This window comes from Halteromyces radiatus (genome assembly GCF_025201355.1).
Source record: "Halteromyces radiatus strain CBS 162.75 chromosome Unknown BX664scaffold_6, whole genome shotgun sequence".
Taxonomy (NCBI): domain Eukaryota; kingdom Fungi; phylum Mucoromycota; class Mucoromycetes; order Mucorales; family Cunninghamellaceae; genus Halteromyces; species Halteromyces radiatus.
In genome coordinates, this window is record NW_026251692.1 from 1591925 (window position 1) to 1604905 (window position 12981).

The window sequence follows — 12981 nt, forward strand, 5'->3', positions numbered from 1 at the left end:
ATTGATGATTTTTTTTTTATTCACATAAACTGAATTTTCTATTTTATTTCCTTGTTAGTTCGTGAAACATATGAGAATAACTATAAAGAAACATGCCTTGAACAGGTGGCACGGACTAAAGTTTAAAAACTACTTTCTCCTTAAAACAAATTTGATTCATTAAAACCTTCTTCTTAACAATCATTGTTGGATAGATCATGCGTCAAAAAAAAAAAAAAGATCCCTTGCATTGATTATTTTCCTTTTTATAGTTTTGTCAAAAAACAACAAATCATATCCATACATTCAACCTCCGAAACACGCGCCTTGTTGGAGACGCGAAAGTTTCTTTCTCTTTTTTTTTTTTTCCTGTTCCTTCTCTTTTTTAGTCTCATAGTTAAGATATGAATGATATTGATCCTTCCTCTCCCGATGAATCTCATTCTTCTCGTCAATTCATTTTATCTACTTGTACTGCTTTAGGTGGCTTCGAAGATGCTGTAACTGTTGATGGTACTTTGAAACGAGTCTATACAGTTGGTGACGAAGCCTTACGTATGTTTGTCTTTAAATATTAATATTGAAAGGTTTACTCAAACTCTTACTTCTTTTTTTTTTCTTTGTAGACTGTTTAAAAGATCTTAAACGTATTATTCGAGCCGATGAACAATTCACCAAGGAAGTCTTGATTGAACTCAACATTTTAGAAACTGATCTCATCCCTATTATTCTCTTGCATTCAAAGCAATCAACTCAGGTTTCTGAACGTTTCATTTTGGCTTGTAGTAAGTTAACAATAAAGACCAATCATAAAAAGAAATGATTGACATCTTTTTTTTCCATACTTTTTCTATAGCTGAAATCATTGTACCATTAACTTGGCCTATTCCTAGGAAACCTGACGAAAAGGATGACGACTTTGATCCCAACTTACTCCACAACTATCGAAAACTCAAACTAAAATTATTGGAAAAGGGCGTTTTTGAAGCTATTGTTAATGTTTGTATCAAAGCACTAAGGATTCCCCATAGGTATATTTTCCTAAAATATGTATATATATGTGTGTGTGTGCCCTTTTTTTAATAACGTTTATTTTATTTTATTTTTTTTCTTTTTTTGTATATGATCGCCAAATAGAGAACGGTCTACTCGTGATCAATCCATTATTCGACTTATACTTTATCTTTGGCGAAATCTAACTGCAATTGTTGACCCAAAAGCCTCTACGATAGCTTCTGATGAAAAAACTCTGTTGGCAACTCTACAGGTATTAAGAAAATATATAAAATAAAATAAAAAAAAAAAAATAAAAAAAGAGTCCATATGAATAGCTTAAGAATATAGGAACTATTAACACTTATCTATACCTATCACAGGAACGTCTTTTGATCCGATTCCATGAATCAAATGTGTTGGAACTGTTACTAACTATGGCATCCACAACTGGTACAACCGATACAACTGAATGGAATATGATTCTACTTGAAATTATATATAATCTGTTGGAATTCGCCAATACAAAAGAAACATTTTTAGCCGATCAAAATATTAAGGTAAAGCCAAGTTTAGAATTTCAAAACTAATAATAAAAAAAAAAAAAAAGGATGGTAATGTGGAACAGACCGTTCTGATTCATTTTACTTTTTATTTTATAGAATCAAAAGAAATGTAACAAAGAATCTGACGAACTATCATCACTACTCTCAACAGAAAATAATCAAAAACGACTCAAAACAAAACATGCACCATCAAGACATAATAGATTTGGAGGATCTTATACACTGGAGGGTTGGGTAAACAATATATAAATATAGCAAAAAAAAAAAAAAATGGAAAAACAGTTCTACAAATTAACCATATCATTCAAACTGTATTATATATAGGATGGTACGAAACATGTCTCTCACCAACAAAGTGCTGGTTTTGCAGATCTGGAACAACTGATCAGTTTACAAAAGAAAAATCGTGCTGGACAAAAGAGGAAACAAATGGTAAGATATGATATTATTATGGCATACAAAATTCATATACTTACAACGTTACATTTTATTATCAATAGGATGAAGTTGGGACACACAATGTATACAGAGATAACACAGCATTATTAAGTCTAAAACGATTCTCACAATCTTTTATGGAATCATGCTTCAATAGTAAGTAAAATGAGTATCAAATTACTTCACAGTTAATTTATTCTATTTTTGTTTAGCATTCTATGGATCAATACTCAAGGATATGCAAAGACAAGACAAATCTATTGTGGAACGTGATTATGCTCGATTCTACTTTACTCAGAAATGGTTCTTGGAATATTTCAGTTACGAAATCGCATCAACAAATGCGGCTCGACTTGAAAAGGAAAAACAACAGAAATCCATTGAAGAAAATCAACTCATTCTACCAAATCGATCGAAACAATCGGATGAAGAACCAAATAGGGCAACAAACTCTGCTCACCAGGATCCATCAACATCACCGAAGGCAACACAAGTTATGCAAAATGATGAAATGACAACAATCGATGACCAGAACGTAGATACGCCCTCAACTACCCCTCAACCCACTCAGCTTTCTAAAGATGACGAAGAAAATCCTGGTTTCGACTATGATTTAATTGCTAATATGATGGACTTGAAGATGTTCTGGGAATGCATGAAAAGAATTCGAACTTGTTTGGAAGACAAGGTAAATGTTTAATAACATACAGAAAGAAATAAGACTGACTGACCAAAAATTATTTTGATCCTATATACATATAGCTCTGGTTTGATGTACAGGTGACAGCAGATTGTCTTCGGCAAATGGTAAAGTATTAGAATATTCTCACCTTAAGATAAGAAGGATGATGATATATCATCGAACATAATTTATTATTGGAATATTCTTTTTTTCTTAGTTGATAACTCTTGCTGCCATGAATCGATCAACTGAACAAGAATACCGGGATGTAGCAGATTATATACAAAGCAATATTTATCACGAACAATCAACTTTGGATATCTTTCCTGACCTTATTCGAAGCTATCGAAATCAATCTTTTGGGTAAAACGATGACGATAATGATGAAGAAGAATATTCCTTTGAAACTAATATATTTTTGTCATAGTTATATAGAAACCATGGTCCAATTGATTCATGTGATACTGAAGCTGTTGGAACAATATTGTAAGAAGCAAAAGGTCCACTTCGTCCGCAAAAAGAGAACTGTCAGGAAAGCAAAATCAAATCCACCAGGTAATCAAATTGTATAATATATATATATATATATATATATATATATATATATATATATATATATATATTGTGTGCGTTTTTAGGGCTAAAATACTAATAACTATACTCGTTATTTATTTATTTATTTCTCCATATACAACAACGTTATAGATGGACATGATGAGGCAATGAATGATAGTGAAGATAATGATTCCCAAACTGAAGAAGATCGTGAACTACGAATAGCCTATCGGGAACATGTATTTGCTTTTGAATCTTTTGAAAAGGTAATCCTCTACATGATCCATCTTTTTTCTATATATAATTATCTCACTTTTGTTCTTCTGTTTCCTTTTTTTTTTTTTTAGCGATTTGCCACATATGATTTTGTTCGAGTGAGCTGTGTCTTACTGGAACAATACCATCATTTGAAACCAGAAGTACTACATGCCATCACTACTGTATTCCATCGTATTATGGTACGAAGAAAGGCTGAACATTTATTCTGGAAGGTAAGATAAAAAAAAAAAAAAAAAAAGCTGATATGATAACGATTTATTGAAGAGGATGAAGAATTGACTTTTTTTTTTTTTATGAAAAGTTGCCAACATTAGAACTGTTTAGTCGTATCATCAAAGATCGTGCTCTTTTACCGAAATCACCAGCTCTAGATCAATTCATACAATTTATTCGCTATGTGGTGCGTCAATTCTTTAAGAAAGCCGAAACTTATCCCCTTTTATTCGTCGAAACCTTATTCAAGATTGAACCCTGTCGTGTGGAACAACCCAAGAAGCAAGAATCGACCCAGTCTTCCCCTTAGTTATTAGATAATCGTTATTTCTACACTGCACCTTTATACTTTCTTTGATACATAACCCCTCCTGTATATAATAAATTTATTGAACATTCTACAGTTTTGTCTGTCGATGAATGAAAATGGAATGATAATCATGTTCAGATAAATAATCATCAAGGTATATATTATCATTTCGTATTGGTGTTTAGAATAGATTGATACAATAACATTGGGCCAATCAATGAAGAAAATAAGTTTATAGTGTATCGTATATATTTATTTGATAGATTGCGAATGATAAAGTATATAAAAAAAAATATCAAAATAATAATATAAAGGACTAGTGTATAAAGTCTATTCTACAATTCAACATGTTCCACTTGTTCCACAGGAAGTTCACCAGAGTCAGCAATGGTGACAGCAACCTTGGGTTTATCTCTAAAACCAGTGGGGGTGTTTTCAATCTTGGTGACAACATCCATACCTTCAAGAACAATACCAAACACAACGTGACGTCCATCCAACCAAGAAGTTTTGACAGTGGTGATGAAGAATTGAGAGCCATTGGTATCTTTACCAGCGTTAGCCATGGACAATACACCCTAATAAAAAATAGACGGGTAAATAAATCATCCAAAAACAAAAATAATATATTTCAATCCTTACAGGTCCAGTATGTTGAAGTTTGAAGTTTTCATCAGCAAACTTGTCGGCTATAAAAAAAATCATCAACTTTATTTTAGTACAAGAATGATATCCCATAGTTCTTCCACTTACTTTCATAAATGGACTTGCCACCAGTACCATCGCCATTAGTAAAATCACCACCTTGAATCATGAATTGTTTGATAACACGATGGAAACTGGAACCCTTGTAACCAAAACCTTTTTCACCAGTGGCCAAAGCTCTGAAATTTTCAGCAGTCTTGGGAACAGTCTATAATGAGCGTATTAAATGAGTATATTAAACATCATACCTCTTTCAATCTATATTTCATATATGTACTAATTTTACCTTTCCATATAAACCAATAACAATACGTCCCAAGTCTTCATCACCTTGTTTGATATCAAAGTAAACTATAGAAAGGAAAGTGAATAAAACGAGACTTGAAAGAGAATATTCTATTTAATACGTTACCTTTGTTAGTCACCAAAGGACCTTTCTTTGCAGAAACATAAGAGAAAGTAGAAAGTACCAAGAACAAGGTCACTAAAAGGATAGAAAGTCGAGGACTAGCCATGATGATAGATAAAAAAAAAAGAAAAAGAAAAAAAGAAAAAGCGAAAAAAGAGGAACGAGAAAAAAAAAAAAAGAAAAGACGTGGTGGAATGAGATGGTTTTTGATTTTCAACCCCGCTAACATTTGCAACATCATGCTTCCAGTGAAGGCCAACACATTGATCAGTCAATAAACATATGCAAGTTCAATTACAGGTCAGAATTTATCGTAGCGATTCTAATTGGCAGCATATATATTTATATGATCATATCTTAATCGATTTGAAAAGAAAAGTATAAAGCTAGTGTTAACCGGTGACTTGGTTTTGATTTTTTTTTCTTGTCCAAAAAGGAAGAAGTATTCATCCTCCGCGTTTTTTTTTTTTCATTTTTTTTTTTTTCTTTTCATATATCTTATTTTTTTTTTTTTTATCACCTTTATCTTGAATATGGATCCTTTGGATCGTAGAAACGGTATATCACCCATGTCATCAACAACAAGGTCTTCATCAGAAGCTACAACACCGTTCACAACTTCGAGAACTCAACCAACTCAATTTGCTACACTAGGTAGCGATGAATTCTCTCCCTTTATTATCAACTTGGAAACTTCAGACTACGATCAAGAGATTGAATCTTTGTATGGTCCATTTGAAACCAATTCATATTCTTCTCCTGGAACTTCTTCTCCTCGACTTTCTAATAATCAACCTTCTCAAACCGCTTATGGAGCTGGATTACACGAGGCAATCAACATTTTGAAAGCTCGAATCGCTGCTCGACAAGGACAAACGACGAAAGCAGTGGTTTCACCTTCTCTACAACAGTCAAGCACCCCTACTACGCCAGAAACTCAACCTAAAGATACACAATCAAATGAAGTCATACTTCCAGTAGAAACAAAAAAACCAACGCCATCAATAGTAGGGACATCTGTCACAGTAGGAAAAACTAGTAGTAGTGGTGACAGTAGCAACATGCAAACTCGAGATGTACCAATAGAAAAGAAAACAGAACTTTTACCAACTGGCCCAGCAAGTCAAACACAATCTTTACCAACAGGTCCAGCAAGACAATCACAACCTCTTCCAACCGGTCCAGCTAGCCATTCGCCACCTCTACCAACCGGTCCAGCAAGACAATCACATCCTTTACCAACCGGTCCAGCAAGTCAATCACATTCTTTACCAACCGGTCCAGCAAGGCAATCACATTCTTTACCAACAGGTCCTTCAAATCAAGCACGATCTTTACCAACTAGCCCTGCAAAACAAACTTCAGTTACACGGTCTCCATCCATATCTAAAATACCGACAACAAACACTGCTCTTAGAGATCTTAGACAACAATCTGCATCACATTCACAGTCAACAATTACAATTGGTTCACAACAGCGCAATCTTCAACTCAATCAGCCCAAGATACCAACTATTGATCCTACTGAAGAAAAAACAGCCATTCCATTGATCGAGTAAGATATGAAAAATAGAATGGAAAGGGAATGGAAAGAGTTTTTGGTTACTAATCTATTACTATTGTTATCATTTGCAATACAAAAGATCATCATCATTGGTCAACAGCAAGTCACCAGACAACAACAATACTATGATAATTGACTTGACCGCAGACAGTAACAGTGACGGCAACGATGGTACAGAAAATGAGGAATCTGGCAACAGTGATGATGAAACTCAAATTGAAGAAGAACAATCACAATACGAAATGGAAAAGCGAAAGTATGATACACGAATAGCAGAACTCAAACCGAAGATGGCAGATATTGATGATCAAATGGAATGGATCAATGAAGAACGACAGAAATTATTGAAATATATCGACCGGTTGAAAAATGGAAATAAATCGGATATATCTCAACATCGGCAAACGCAACAACGACAACAACAGCAGATACCACAGCAACGTAAACAACAAAAACAACAACAACAACAACAGAAAGTTACTTCGAACTTGCCAGTACGAATTCAGCAAAAAGGACCGACAATTACACCGGCACGACACCCAATTCTTGCTCCAATTTCATCACCACTACCACCATTTTCTGAAAGAGAACGTCATATTATTACTCCCCATGTTGAACTTGTCCCAACAGTTTACGAAAACCGATCCAGAAAGGTGAATGTACACCCTGATTTTGAATTGAAACAATCCTCCCGAAAACGTCAAAAGTCAAACATCAATATACCGGTGCAAAGCAATGATTATGACTCTGATTTCCCAAGATTACAGTCAAACACCTCGATCAGTTATGCTGGAGCTTCAACATCATACACTGAAAATGCGAAAACTACGGAAATGAATACTTTTGTTCCCAGATCACTCCCACGTCCTTTATATCCCATAGTTAGGACTACACCAAAGCCGAAGTCACTTACCAAGATCACACCGTTACAGCAAGGAATGGAAGTCGCTGCCTATATTCAGAACATGTGTAGTATGATTCGTATCCGAATGGTTTACAAACGAGATGTGCCTGTGAAGCTTGGTCATCATTTACCCTTACCTCTTCCATTACCACCTCCTCGTCAAATGGCCCGTCTGAATCAATTGGTTACTATAGGCGATATCACATTTACATTGGATTCTATCCGACCTAGAAGGAATCAGTTGGTATGTACATGAATATATAAATATATATAGATATATCAACTCGCTTTTTTTTTTTTTTTTTTTACTAATATTGTTTGTTGTTTTCTGTTTATGATATTTCTTTTATGAAGCTGGATTCAAATGGAATGGAGAAACGTAAAAACGACCAATATTATGAAAGTCTCTTCTACACCATATGGGAAGACGAAGAACCATCATTTATCGCAAGCTGGCCAATGGAATGCAAGAAACAAGTAGCCTCTATTATCAATCAAATCTCCATTCAAACCAAACTAGCCATAGATTCATTGGGACCTGGAGAAGCTATTTCGGAAGATCATCATATAATTTTGGACAAGGCAATAGAGCAAACACTTCAACTGGCAAATACTTATCAAGACAATGAGTTGATTTGGGTTCTTTACACTGAATTGGCACTTTATCGTTATGGTCGATCAAGAAAATTGGCAGATATTTGTACGCAAGCTCTTCAACATCATCATCTCTCAATCGATATTCATTGGACAATGATTCGCTCAACATCTGATGACGTTAAACGAAATCTTTTGATCATTGAACTTTTGAAACTTATATCATCATCAAGAAAAAATGCAAACTTCAATGGTAAGAGGGGAAAAAAAAAGTCAATCTTTACTAGGTTATTAATATATCTCTTTTTTTTTTTTTTTTTTTTTACTTTTAGGTACTTTGGAAAGTGTATCAGATGCAACAACTGAAATTTTACTTCGATGTCTCCGAAAAGATGGATTAACCGGTATTCTTGGTCATCTTCTACCAGCATCCAATGTGAAACAATTATATGAATCTATAGCTCACTTACCCTCTATTCGTTTATCCATGCAAGATATTCCTGAACATGTCTATCTTCTTGATCATGATGTATGCTATCTATGGCTCTTGATTGTCTACCACTACGTATTCAAGTCTTTACCATTCGATAACAGCAGAAAACATTGGTTCCATCGACAACGACAAACCAACACTGACCAACCGCCTGAAGATTATAAGAATACACTGTTTGTGACTGATTGGAGTGTGTTGGAAAAGGATGAGAACAAGTTAACTGGGATTGAACAAGGCACGGTGACGCTTATTCAAGTGGAAATGATGAAACATTTTTGCAGCAAGACAAGAAGCAATGCGGCCAAGAAACCTTTATTAATAGCAGTGTGGCGAACCTTAATGGAATTTCTCATGTACCAAGAGCAATATCACATTACTGGAACGCTATTACTTCTCAAGCATGAATTGACAACTGGATTAGCCCTCAAACCTCTTCAACCGGAATTTATTGATATGATTATGGATTTGGAACATAAGAAGGATATAAGGAATTCCCAAGCATGGAATATCATCACCAATGATCATCTCTCACTTGTTGGCTCAGTACGACAAAAACGCGATAGAATACCCCATGGATTATATTTGGCTTATCGCTGGGCAGTATTGAAGAAACTGGATCAACAACATACACATGCGGATCTTTTGAACTTGGCTTGGCAATTAGGTCGACCATTATGGTATATTTACAATGAACAAACTTTGGAAAAACTGGACAGTATGATGATGGATGCATCGACAGGATCAGATCGAGGACTTCAAAAAGTAGGCGAAATACAACAAATCAATTATATCTGTGGTCTTTATTCAACAGCTTTAGGGGTCAGTGATTCGTTTGGTATGCTACTCTCTCCGTTGTTTAAAAAAAACGAATTCTCTGAACTAGGTATGGCTTGGTGTGTTGCTGTTCTTGTTCACTATATCCACTCTTTGATGACCTTGGATCAACAACTACTGAATTCATTTTTGGACAGTACAATGAACCTTGGATTCCTTGATCATACTGCTGACTCGGATACGACTTTAGTGCTCAAACAAGTATGTGACGATATTCATTTTAGATTAGTACAATGAACTCTCTCTCTCTCTCCACTCATATCAAATACCCTATATCATTTTCTTTATTTTTTGATATTCATTTTTTTTAAAAAAAAAAAAAAGAAAAAAAAAACTACCAAGACAAAATCAATAAAATGTAGATGCATTATATTTCGTTTCTTCTTCCTTTTTTTTTTTTTTTTTTTTTGATCAATGATGATTAATTAATTTGAATTTTTTTGTTTTGTTGTGAACATACTGTAGTTGATAGTGTAGTGTGGGACGATAGAGAAAAGGTTCTTTATCTTATAGAGTAAACGTTTTGGTTGCTTCCTTTTCTTCAAAAGGAATCCAATGGTACAGTAAAATCGAACAAGGATGTTCACTACATACTGAAAGGGATTGCTTCATATGACAAGCATATTTTCAAAAGATGTTTACAACAATGATGTTCTATAAAAATGCCTCCTATTCTATGGATGAATAAACTAAGTCTATGGCAAGAAAATTTCAAGCAAAAAAAAAAAAAAAAAAAAGGTTTATCCTAAAAAGGCAAGAGATCGTCGTCTCCTAGAAATGAACCAAAAAGTCATTCGATTTTATTTTTTTTTAGTTCATAACAGGAAAATAAAAAGAAAAGTATACACATTTGGTATTAAGCACGGTCATCAATGTACAACGTTACAAAAAATCATTCAATCAGTTTGCTGTAAAGTAGGATGACAACATCATGTTGACGTATGGGTTGAAAAAGGAAAATATCGACTTCAGAAAAAGAAATAACAATAAAGAATGCTTCCCACTTTTTTTTTTTTTGGAAACATAGCGTCATTTGTTTATTATTGTTTTTATCCATCATTATCAAATAGCATGATTATTGTCATGCCGTTGATGAACAATGATGCTTTTCATTCACTGGAAGACTTTTTATGGAAATCTAAAAACAATAAGCAGGTTCAAATACCGCACTGAGAGTTGCCATGCTATGGTTACTGTTTTCCATCTGAAACCTTATTTATTGTGGTGGGGAACGCATGTAGGCGTGTTTTTTTTCAAAGTATGAATTGTATCCATATCGCTACCGCATGGTCGTACATAATCAGTGGTAATCATTGTCAAACATACTCAATGAATATGGAAAACACACAGACTTGACATATTATGTACAAATTTGCTAATCAAATAGCCCACATAATATTATCAACCTCCCATTATAGGAAAGAACATCACATCACGTTGATCAATCATCATGTTCAGCCACATTTCTACATCATCACCGCCCTTTCCAACCATCATTATTACCATTATCGTTATCATCACTATTGTTCTTTTTTACAAAAATAATATGGATAATGATTAATAATTTTATTTGAGACAAAAAAAGAAGTTTTTTTTAAGGGAAAAAAAGTCTGATAAGTTGGGAAAGCATAGCCTGTACGTTTCCTTGATCATCGAAAAAAATAAAAGAAAGATATATACACTAAATAATAAATATCAAAACTATATAAAAAAAACCACTACCAAACTACTACTACTATATACAAAAAAAAAAAAAAAGAAGGGGAGAATACACAAACGAATTAATTCTTGACCCATCTGCGTACCTTGGACCCTGTATCAACCATAGATTTGGTAGCAGCTTTCTTGATCTTGATCATCCATTTCTTGAGTGATTTCGTTTTCTTCTTGTTCTTGACAGGTGATAAACAAGTTGGTTGTTCCATGATGGCAGTTGTAAGAGATTGTTGAGCACCACTTTCATCATCTTCATCATTATCAACATCATCGTCAATGATCATATGGGATGAAAGGCCACTTTCCAAGAGTATAGGAGTAGAATGACATTGATCATTAACTAAAGAATGTGAGGAAGGAGAGGAGCAATTTGAATATACCAAATCAGGGACATCCATAAGTTCTTCGCGCCAGGACCATTGATCGCTGTTATCATCATCACAAGAGTGAAGAGAACGATGATGTGATGGGAATAAACAATCAGTTGCGTTCTGTTGCATATCATTTTCCACCGCATCTAAAGCACCACGTAAATTTGCCCTTAAAAGTTGTTGTTCATGATTCAATTCAATAGAAGGAAGTTTGTATGCATTCACCATAGATTGAGCTAAAGCAAGTAGCGTGAGACGTTGAGATTGAGAACCAAGTTTTGCCTTTTGAAGAACAGTAGTAGAAGTGTGATTTAAAGGAAGAAAAGGCGCATAAACGTGCATCAAATCATTTTCTTCAATAGGTTCCAATCGAATCAAGTCAGTTAAATTGATCATTGACTTATCAGTCGTTGTGTTGTAATAATCGTAATCAGACCAGTTTGCAGGTTCAGGTAATTTGAAAGTAGGACCAGCAGAGAGTTTAGATGAATCCATATCAGATGGAAATAAAACGGGAGAAGATAAAAAGTCAACCATTTTATATATGAGAAATAGATTTATTTATAAACAATTGAAAAACAAAAAAAAAAAAAAGAGGAAAAGAAACAAGAAATCAAAATAAACATTTCAATGCTTTAAATAATCTTCTTTTCATTCTCCGCGTTCCTCTTTTGATTTTTTTACCCTTGATTGAATCAACCTTACAGCCCGCATGTAAAAAAAAAAAAAAAAAAAAAAAAAAAAAGCAAACCTTAAGCTTCCATTTTTTTTTCTTTATATAAGGAAGCGTATCACTTTTGCTACACGGATTTATCAGCTGGTTATAAACAAACTTTAAACATTCAAATTGACTAAAGACACGATCTATAAACTTATCTTTCAAATCTTATTCTCTTTGTTCTTTTTTTTTTTTTTTTTTTTTGGGTCAAATGATGGTCTCAATTTGCGGAGAGATATCGGCCATAAACGTCCAAATTAGGCAACGGTCATAAAAGGCCCAGCTCAGAATATATAAAGGATCAAGATCTCATTGTTTTGTTTGTTCAATATTTTCTATAATATCATCATTATAATGTTTCCACATCAAGAATCATCCAGTCCTCCACCGTCTTATAAAGAAAAAGACATAATTACAGACCATCATGATGGCACAATCAAAAAATCACTGAAAACTATTGGTGATAAGTTACAAATGACCGGGTCCATGATTATGCATACAAGAGATCCTTCACTTGCATTCGGATGTATAGGAAATACTATTTCAGGTGTTGTGGAGAAGACACAAAGATTCATTTCATCTTCTTCGAAAAATTGAATTTTCTTCTTCATTTTTTTTTTTTAAAATTCTTTTTTTGTTTCTTTATATCTTTTGCATA

General features: G+C 33.9%; 4 protein-coding genes across 4 annotated transcripts; 2 read left to right on the forward strand and 2 right to left on the reverse strand.

The window, feature by feature from the left end:
• The first annotated feature begins 362 nt into the window (after positions 1-362).
• On the forward strand, positions 363-4180 carry BX664DRAFT_338444 (timeless protein-domain-containing protein). The gene is made up of 15 exons (XM_051546436.1): positions 363-534; positions 606-764; positions 836-1010; positions 1117-1246; positions 1356-1532; positions 1635-1772; positions 1863-1970; positions 2039-2132; positions 2189-2664; positions 2739-2783; positions 2876-3021; positions 3086-3213; positions 3364-3479; positions 3561-3704; positions 3794-4180. The coding sequence occupies exons 1-15, from the start codon at positions 384-386 to the stop codon at positions 4013-4015; spliced, it is 2409 nt and encodes an 802-aa protein (XP_051398478.1). The 5' UTR covers positions 363-383; the 3' UTR covers positions 4016-4180.
• Positions 4181-4246: 66 nt separating this feature from the next.
• On the reverse strand, positions 4247-5275 carry BX664DRAFT_338446 (peptidyl-prolyl cis-trans isomerase B1). The gene is made up of 5 exons (XM_051546437.1): positions 5133-5275; positions 5007-5071; positions 4769-4928; positions 4658-4704; positions 4247-4593 (listed from the first exon to the last, which is right to left on the reverse strand). Exons 1-5 carry the CDS (start codon positions 5233-5235, stop codon positions 4351-4353), a joined length of 618 nt encoding a protein of 205 aa, XP_051398479.1. The 5' UTR covers positions 5236-5275; the 3' UTR covers positions 4247-4350.
• A 1708-nt stretch (positions 5276-6983) lies between these two features.
• On the forward strand, positions 6984-9836 carry BX664DRAFT_338449 (uncharacterized protein; the record flags this gene model as incomplete). Its single annotated transcript, XM_051546438.1, has 3 exons — positions 6984-7841; positions 7952-8444; positions 8524-9836. The coding sequence occupies 3 exons, from the start codon at positions 6984-6986 to the stop codon at positions 9753-9755; spliced, it is 2583 nt and encodes an 860-aa protein (XP_051398480.1). The 3' UTR covers positions 9756-9836.
• A 1345-nt stretch (positions 9837-11181) lies between these two features.
• Positions 11182-12197, reverse strand: BX664DRAFT_338450 (uncharacterized protein). Its single transcript, XM_051546439.1, has one exon. The coding sequence runs from the start codon at positions 12140-12142 to the stop codon at positions 11300-11302; it is 843 nt and encodes a 280-aa protein (XP_051398481.1). The 5' UTR covers positions 12143-12197; the 3' UTR covers positions 11182-11299.
• Between the last annotated feature and the right edge of the window lie 784 nt (positions 12198-12981).

What these genes read in the sequence shown, in the direction of transcription:
- BX664DRAFT_338444 (XM_051546436.1), top strand. Translation starts at nt 384, where the DNA reads ATGAATGATATTGATCCTTCCTCTCCCGATGAATCTCATTCTTCTCGT. An exon ending in ACGTTTCATTTTGGCTTGTA is followed by an intron (nt 765 to 835) that starts GTAAGTTAACAA and finishes CTTTTTCTATAG; the next exon opens with CTGAAATCATTGTACCATTA. An exon ending in CTGAACATTTATTCTGGAAG is followed by an intron (nt 3,705 to 3,793) that starts GTAAGATAAAAA and finishes TTTTATGAAAAG; the next exon opens with TTGCCAACATTAGAACTGTT.
- BX664DRAFT_338446 (XM_051546437.1), bottom strand. Translation starts at nt 5,235, where the DNA reads ATGGCTAGTCCTCGACTTTCTATCCTTTTAGTGACCTTGTTCTTGGTA. An exon ending in TGGCAAGTCCATTTATGAAA is followed by an intron (nt 4,705 to 4,768) that starts GTAAGTGGAAGA and finishes TTTTTTTTATAG; the next exon opens with CCGACAAGTTTGCTGATGAA. An exon ending in AACTTCAACATACTGGACCT is followed by an intron (nt 4,594 to 4,657) that starts GTAAGGATTGAA and finishes ATTTTTTATTAG; the next exon opens with GGTGTATTGTCCATGGCTAA.
- BX664DRAFT_338450 (XM_051546439.1), bottom strand. Translation starts at nt 12,142, where the DNA reads ATGGTTGACTTTTTATCTTCTCCCGTTTTATTTCCATCTGATATGGAT.